The sequence below is a fragment of the Triticum aestivum genome, chromosome 7D (genome assembly GCF_018294505.1).
Source record: "Triticum aestivum cultivar Chinese Spring chromosome 7D, IWGSC CS RefSeq v2.1, whole genome shotgun sequence".
In the NCBI taxonomy this organism is placed as follows: Eukaryota; Viridiplantae; Streptophyta; class Magnoliopsida; order Poales; family Poaceae; genus Triticum; species Triticum aestivum.
In genome coordinates this window covers 382,233,547-382,242,480 of record NC_057814.1, presented here as the reverse complement: position 1 = coordinate 382,242,480, position 8,934 = coordinate 382,233,547, and the positions used below count along the sequence as shown (strand labels likewise).

Genomic DNA, 8,934 nt, shown 5'->3' with positions numbered 1-8,934 from the left:
GGGTATGGATTGGAGGTAATGTCCAATGGATGATTGGGAAATGTATAACTGATTAGAGAAACCTTGGTTTTTATTTGTATTGATTTTTTGTGATGTACAGTATATTCAATCATAGAAGGGGTGGGTGTAAGCTTGCCTTTTTAGTCGTTCAAGCAAGAGGTTGAGCGACACTGTCACCAGACCTGTACCTGATTTACACCATGTTCTGTGGCCATGTTAAGGTAGTGTAGTGCTTGCGTACTTATATTTACCTCGTCACAAGCTTAAGAGAGAACAGTTTTGATATCTTGCGTCTGGTGAATTTTGTGGAATTACATATTTGATGGATCGTAGCTCTATTGTGCTTAGAAAAGACGAGGTCCATGTCTTTTGTAGAGGAAAGTTATGACCTGTTGCCAAATGCCTGCGTCTGAAAGGCTCATAAACATGTAGCCATACAAAAATATCCATGGTCGCCATTCCACCGCTCTTCAGGGTCGCCACTTATCATCCACTGTCTGCATCACACTGACCTATGAAGCTTTACTTCGTGCCATCTAGTGCAATGGTGCTTTCTCATAATGCATTATTTACTACCTGGTTTGGTTAGGAAATTTACCAGGGCCTCATTTTTCTAGTGATGTGCCTGCAGTTATTGTGATATTTGATCAGTTATTAAAACTGTTTTCCTGGTTTGTTAGTTCCAGACTCCAGTTTTGCTCTAGTTCACTATTATAGTTTGTTCCGTAAGGATTAGAGCCTTCCAGAATAGAACACCAGTTGATACTTTGGAATAGTACCTTTCAATTTTGCTAACTGAAAGATGGGGCCTTCTTGGGAGGTGTCTTAGGCCTTTGCTCGCTAGAATTGAATGAATGATGATGTCACTTATATGGATCTGCGTTTTCTCCCGGTATAAATCTTCTAGTAATAAAGTGTGTGCATTTTCTGTCTGGATGCTAATGCAACCGCAATGGCCTAGATTATTGGACAAGTGTAAACTGACTAAAGACATGAGAGTATTAGTAATAGCGCATTGCATAAATGATCCCATACATTATTTGCACAAGTAGGCAAGGCGGATGTAAAGTTGTTTGATGAGGTTTCAGGTTCTCGTGAAAGCTAGATTTAGGAGTTGCTACAAAAGAAGCTATTAATGAAGTTAAGAAATGATGATGTCTGACACTGTCCGAGTCTTTTGTTGTGCAAATTCTTGTCTTCTGATTCTTTTTTAGACAACCGGGATTCAATTCTCGACTTGTATTGGGAGCAGCAGAATCAGATGACGTCATGTAAATCTTTCGGGACAGCTTTTATAGCAAAGTGTTCTCATAGCCAACTCAACAAGAGCTTTTACCATATTAATTTGAAGAAGAGAAATATGAATATGTGGATACTTTTTCCCCACTACAGCTCTTTGATGCATATACGTATCTGCTGCCATTCGGTTAATAGTATTTATTGCAACTATGCAGCTGTCCCTTGGACTGAAGAAGAGCATAGGACATTTCTTGCTGGTCTCGAAAAGCTGGGGAAGGGAGACTGGAGGGGTATAGCAAAAAATTTCGTTACTACCAGGACACCAACTCAAGTGGCCAGTCATGCTCAGAAATATTTTCTCAGACAAACTAATCCAAACAAGAAGAAGCGCAGGTCTAGCCTTTTCGATATGATGGCAAGCGATTTGGTAATTTTGCTTCCTGCCCAGCATGTGGAGTACTTACCTGATGTCTGAATATTTCTTAATGAATGCTCCGTACACTTGTGAATGCAGTCACCAGCACCAAATTGCCCCATCTTACCACCAACAATGGCAAAATTTCATGATATGGTAACAATGACTAATCAACTCCAGAACAGCAGCTTGGTAAGTTCATGATTTAGACGCTGTTTAATTTTAGCATGCTAGGTCAGCACTGAACTAGATATGGCAATCTCATTTTCAGGAAGGAGTATCATCTTCGAATGCAGCTAATCTAGCAAAACAAGTTACAAGAGATCTTCCTCCCCCAGTTCCATCTTTTACGGCAACAAATGTGGATGCAAGTCTCAGCAAAATGAACCACATGGTAATGCAAGTACCATACTGTAGTATTTGATATTGTCAAAATACAGTTAGCAGATCACTGCTAGATTTTCTGTACATACCCCCTCCCCCCTCCGTTCCAAAATAATTGCGGTTTGCCTTAAGTCTAACTTGTTTAAGTTTGACCAAGTTTATGGAAAAATATATTAACATCTAGAACATCAAACTAGTCTCATGAGATTCTTTATAAAATATATTTTCGTACTACGTTTACTTGGTATTGTAGATCTTAACACTTAGGACAAACCCAGAACTCAAATTATTTTGGAACGGAGGGAGCACTCTATTATTTACTAGATATCTTACAAACTAGTCACAACCATATTCTAGTTGAAGAAAGAATTTAGAGAAAATTTAGTTGCAGTTTGGGGTTCACTAGTAGATTTGGGGATTTGAGTTATAGTGCGTATGTGCTAGTTGTTTGGTGCTCCCATTTACTCTCTATTAAGGTAGTACTATGCAAATCATCATAGTTTTACTTCAGTTTCACATTAAAAGTATACATTAGGAAGAAAATTTAGTTAACTGGTCAAATCATCATTAGTTTTCTGTCATTTGTGTGTAGCCTGCATTTTCGTTGGACATTAAACCACCCTAATCCTTAACTTGTTAAATTTTGTATAGTCTTTTGCGATGATTTGGATGGTCTCTTGTTGGAGAGTCTTGGAGCATCATATAGGTAGGCTGCACTGTATACTCCACCGTTAGGGCTTTCATACCCTTCACACTTTTAGCATAGTTCTGCCGTCTTAGTCCAACAAACAAGTAACAATAAGATGATAAAAGATGTTGTTTTTGAATCCTGTACTGTATTGGTACCATCACTGTTGCAAAACGTCTAGTACAATTGTTCCAGAACAGTGGTTTCAAACGCCAACGCAACAACCGGGTGCCTTAGTTAGTAGAGTTACTTTAAAATTCAAGCTTACACACATAAATATGAGAATTGTGATAAAAACTGCAACTTCCAATATCAAGATTATTTGTCACTAAGTACCATGCTTACTAGATAGTGGGTACAGTAATATTAGTCTTATAGGAAACTGCATTGCGTGTACCATTTGTGCTTTTGGTTGGTGTACTGGGTGCGTATTACCTGCACTATGGTCTAGGTGTCAACAGCTCGTACCATGATGTGCATATTTGTTATTTGTTGCTATGCGTATGCGTATTGTGCACCATCACTATGCTTATTTAGTAACTGACCTTTGATGCTTCTACGCCATGTTGTCAGGATTGCTTCTCGCGGGTACCCTCGCTGTTCAGACCAATTCCAATAGTCCCTGAAGGGACACCTCCCGCGACTGCCAACACAAGTACCCTGACATTTGAAGCTAACCTGACTTCCTGTACTAGCGCATTCCTGATCCCGCAAAGCGGTCCTTCACCATTGCCTCCTGCGACGACTGCGAAGACAGATCATCCAGCAGAGAACAAGGATCTGGAGCTGACGGTTGGCCTGCCGTCCCAACAAAACATGCCGTCCCAACAAAACATGACCAACAACATTTCTTCCCGGAATGCGGTAGGCGTGATCCAAGTCGTTTAAGCTAATAATTATTCTTTTGGGAGTCGCATTGTTGTTATAGACAGTTGACAGAATAAACACTAGCATTTTATTAGAGATATTACATGAATAAAAGCAGGAATGAAAGACCAATCGTCGTCTGTAACTCGGTCTGTAAGCTTTCTGATGTGTTGTGCTCCGTCCTAGCCATCTGAGTTGTTGCCAGCATGTTGATGTGCACAGTATTTTAGCAACTGGCATGATCATTCTTTGTGCCCTGTTGGAACTTGGTTGAGTGCAGTTCAGGTCAGTTGGCGCATGCATGTCCATGTTTCTCTGCACCTAGGTCCAGAGCATGTTCACTTGAGAAAGAAAGGACGTGACTGGAATGGAGGCAAGATATAATACTCCCTCCGTCCCAAAATAAGTGGCTCAACTTTGTAAGTTAGTACAAAGTTGAGCCACTTATTTTGGGACGGAGGGAGTAGGTACTATCGTCAATAGAATGTTGTAATGTTGTATACTGTACTAGCATAATTAGCTCCACACCTGATGAGTTTGGTAGCTAAGTAGTACTCCCTCCGTAAACTAACATAGGAGCGTTAGATCATTCTACTTTAGTGATCTAAACGCTCTTATATTAGTTTACAGAGAGAGTACTATACATTATGGGATGGAGGGAGTAGCAATCTGATTTGATCTTTGTACGGTGCAAGCGCTGGTCTAGAATTTTTGTCGGCTAGAGAAGTACACTACTTGGAGTGGGAAGGAAGGATGCCATCTAGGGAGGTGTTTGGATTAGAGACTGGTAACGTAAATGGTAAGGGAATTAGATAACACTGGTAACAGGGATGTAATGGAAAAATCTCTGTTTTGTTTGGTTCATACCGGTAAAGGAATCGAGTTACGGTGTCTGCTTCGGGGTTGACGGGTCGTCGTGGGCGGTGGCTGAAAAGGAGAGCAGACAAGGGATGGGAAGGAGAGCAGACAACAGAGGAGGACGGAGGAGCGAGGAAAGAAGGAGGAGGTGGGACGGAGCCTGTACCTTGCAGTCCGGCGACGAGGGGGAGCTGGGGCGGCAGGGAACGGGGCGGCGAGCAGGGGCGGCGGCGATGGCTACCTGGCGGCGGTGGCGCTGGACGAGGAGGATCGAGGGAGATGGAGAGGGGGCTGGAAGGGGATCTGGAAGGCGCCGGCGCCAGCGCCGGAGTCGAAGGGTACCAGGGAGGCGGCGGCGCAGGTCAAGGACGAGCGGATCGTGGGAGGAGAGGTGCGGTAACGCCAGCGTTTACGGAGGGGTGTGGGTGGTATCGATCTAAAACTGACCTGCAATCGTTTACGGAGGCATCCAATTACGTCGTGCACATACCGAACACTCGTAACGTTTTTCGTTTACCCCGTAAACAGGTAAGCTGAAACAAACACCTCCTAAATGGACACGTCATGCACAAACAAAAATCTATGGAATGAATGAAATGAACAAAAGCAAAAGCAAACAATTAGTGGTGCCGTCGAGCCTCTAATATTTTGGAAACCCTGTTGCGTCATTGTCACTCCTAATCCTAGTAGAAAAACAAAAACAAATTCGTATTGTCATCGTCATCGTCACTGCTACAAGAAAAAGGAAACATACTTGCTCTGTCATTGTCACCGCTAAAAGGAAATACAGTAAAGAAAATAGTAGTATATGAAAGAGTGCCATTGACACCATCACTCTCCTCAAGACTGTCGGTTCTGAATTTTCCAAACAATATTATTAGTACGTAGTATATAATAATAAGTCTTGTACTAGTAGGAGTAAGAGTTAGCAAGTGAGCGTGGCACTGTCGGTTTGCTTTGCTAGATTTCAAAGCCTAACAAACTGTGATGTTGGAAGGGAGAAAAGGGAGGGCCATTCGTTCATGCGTGTCACGTGATGTATCAACTTGGTCAGATAGACGCCTCATCCCATTCGTGCCTGCATTCTTACGAAAGCCACCACAGGATCATGAGTGACAACACACACTGCAACAAAGACAGAATTAAACTGCGCATGTTTAATTCCGTGAACCGTTCTCCTCCGTTGGTTCCCCCTGCCTCCGTGCTTTAATTTGGATGCCGATGTGGCGGCAGGAGACGGGAGAAAACACGGGTCCATGCTTGAAATGTACTGTAGCTTGTTTATGCTAAATATATAATGGTGGCGTCGTGCAGATAAAATCTCCTGGCTCCGTCTAAATTAAAAAGAACACTTACCATGAAATAAGAAAAGATACACTTACCATGGAAGCAAGCAAGAGCTAGCTAGTGTAGCTAGCTAGCTAGGTGCGTACTACGTGCTTTGATTCGTCGGTGTTGCGCAGCGACGTGTGAATCGATGGGTCGAGGTCCGCTGCATGCGACCGATCAGCTAACTAATCCTTTCCGTCGTTAAAAGTCCCACCCCACCTAATCCATGCATCATACTCCTACTACACCCCAAAATTTACTTACCGCATCTGAAAGTTACGTCACTAATAATAAATTACTCCAACGCATTTTCTTGCTAGGACAAAACGTACGAACGTTGCCGCTGAACTGGGTGCGTGCGTGCATGTTCGACCGTCATGCTGCTTACGTGGAATAATATCGTGCTTTAGTTTCTCTACCACATACGTGGTTGGTTAATGGTTACATTAATTGCAAGTGCTTGTACGGACCCCAAATGATCCTTGCGATGTGTTCCCCCTTGCTTGAATTTCGCATCTTTGGATAATTTTGGCTACCTACCGTATGCTGATATTCATTTTAAAAAGGATATAGGGCATATATTAAAGTAGACAAACCCCCTTTTTTTGCGAGGGAAAGTAGACTAACCCTTACTGGGGTAAAAAGAATAGTCTAGAGCAATCCTTACAAAGCCATCTTTATAAAAATTTAAAACAACATATAGGTCCATGGGAAATGTTATGTGTTGTACCCTTTCTGTACTCATTCTACTTCTTCTATCAATGTAATGATACACAAGCTTTGCGTATTTGAGGGAAAATATTTGTTTGATTTTTTGCAAGGTCCAGTTGTTGTGATTAACTGTGATAATGACACAATAAATTAATTGAACCATATATTAATTTGATTTCCCACCATATGCTGATCTGTTTTGCGAAAATGGTAAAGATCATATATTAAAGCCGATCAACCCTTACAAAATCAATTTTTTTTTTAGAAAAAAGAGACTAGCACTAGTGCAGAACCGGGATTTAGCACCGGTTCGTAAGGGCCTTTAGTGCCGTTCTCTAACCGGCACTAAAGGCTGGGGACTAAAGGTCCCCCCTTTAGTACCGGTTCGGCACGAACCACCATTAAAGTGCCACCACGTGGCACGAGCCAGGGCCAGGTGTGGGGAGATCCTTAGTACCGGTTGGTAACACCAACCGGTACTAAATGTTTTTTTGGGGGGGGGGGTTGGTTTTATTTTTTTATTTTTCCTTTAATTTTGTGTTTTCAATTTAATTTAGAGATTGTTTTTACATTATAATGAGTTGTTAAATCATTAGGTGAAAGTACCGCAGATTAGTTTCAACAGGATGCATGGATCCTAGCTAAAGTGATCAAGTAATATGGATATGGCATATACTTGATCACTTAGCTAGGATCCATCCAGTTGAAACTAATCTGCAGTTTCTTTCATAAATGATATAATAACTCATCATCATCATATTAATATAAAAACTCTTGCATCATATCATCACCAACAACAGTATACTAGCTAGCTAAAAATCATCATAGTCGTTATTACCACTATTTAATCATCATAGTCATTACCGCTATCTAATCACCACCAACACTAGCTTAAAGAAGAAATATTCACTACCAGAAGTAAAGATATCATCAAGTTCAACATGGTCATGAGATTAAGTTCAGGACGAAGAACACAGACATGAGAGGACAAGTACTAAGAGCATGAACTAGCTAATCACTCCTGCTGCTCTCTCTCAGGTAAAATAGCATAGAACATGTATAGCTTTCCTGATTCATCATATTGGAGCATGCAGATGAACCTGTCTCCTAATCGTGGGCTGCGCTTCTGATTGCTGCCCCCTAGTACTTCTCTGCGATCCTTCACAATTTTGCTCCAGTCTTTCACTATTAAGCATTCCTCGGTTGTAGAAATCTTGAATGCACTCATGTTCAATGTAGGATGTCTTGGCCGTAAGCTAACCATTGACATGCGACCTTTAGTACTGACCCACTGAGGCACAACCGTCATCGGGAGTCCCTGTTGAAGAACATCGTATAGTAACATTACTTAGCAATGAAGTTTAGCTTGAAAAATAATGTATGCAAAAGATGCACTGAGGACAAATAGTAAAAATCTTACCATCTTTCCTAAATAGATGTGACCGTAGTTCAATACGATCACTATTGGTCGCACGTTTTGAGTACTAAGATTTTCAAATTCAGGAAAATAATTTCTCTTGACAGCATCAAGATCCTCAAGCCATGAAACATAATGACTTATCTCCTCGCAGTTTAGTTCAGCCCCGGGACAGTGGACGGTCCTGTCTACCAAGCGCTGGACATGTTTGCTTGAATGGAAATAAGCTGTCAATAGAAATTAGTTGTCAACTATTTTTGAATAAACAATATCGAAGACATAAATATGGTTGAGAAACTCACATAATGGTAGAACTGGAGGCGTCTGCACATCGACCCAAATGTCTCTATTACCTTCAATATCATCTTCGGGACGAATATCAAAGGTGATAAACATATCAGGCTCAAATGCATAAGCCTTGCATAGTGCTTGCCAAGTTTTGCATTCAAAATAGGTGTAGGTGTCTGCATTGTATAATTTGACGTTAAAGGTATAACCATGCTCGGTCTTCAAGTAAACTTTCTTTACCTCCATAGTTTTGTTAGGACTAAAACCTATCTTATCCAAGATAAAAATTCTTGCATGGCAGGGGATACGCTAGTAGAATAGTGAAAATTTAAAATTATAAGTTAAAGCAAATGAAGCATAAGTCATGCTTAATTACAAAAAAAGACTTGTCGTTCTGACTTACTGTATCCACTTCGAAGGTCTCATCCAGCTTGATGCTGAAGCGCCTATCATCAACTAGGAAATTTCTGTCGCACAGGCTGCGCTGGTCTTCGCAGTATTCACACATAATGAAATCGTTTTCGTTGTGAGACGACATTTTCTATGTTCATAGGTGAAACATTAAACACTTATTAGTTCTATTAATTCAACTAATTCAACTAGTTCTATTAATTCAACTAGTTCAACTAATTCAACTAAGCACTTACTAAAAATAAACTAGTTCTATTAATTTTCTTACTAAAAATAAAGTAGCTAGTTCTATATAGTAAAAATTAGATGATCAAATCTCATATACCT

The 8,934-nt window shown here is 40.9% G+C and overlaps 1 protein-coding gene across 2 annotated transcripts in view; it reads left to right on the top strand.

The window, feature by feature from the left end:
- Positions 1-3,838, top strand: part of LOC100873123 (transcription factor MYBS3) — a 5,137-nt gene extending 1,299 nt beyond the window's left edge. Inside the window, exons 2-6 of one of the 2 annotated variants that reach the window (XM_044584492.1) lie at positions 1,455-1,666; positions 1,754-1,846; positions 1,926-2,048; positions 2,690-2,744; positions 3,300-3,838. In XM_044584492.1, coding sequence (XP_044440427.1) covers positions 1,455-1,666; positions 1,754-1,846; positions 1,926-2,048; positions 2,690-2,744; positions 3,300-3,352 — 536 coding nt within the window. In that variant the 3' untranslated portion in view covers positions 3,353-3,838. The remainder of the gene's footprint in view (positions 1-1,454; positions 1,667-1,753; positions 1,847-1,925; positions 2,049-2,689; positions 2,745-3,299) is intronic. The other variant, XM_044584491.1, reaches the window with a different exon arrangement.
- The last annotated feature ends 5,096 nt before the right edge of the window (positions 3,839-8,934 follow it).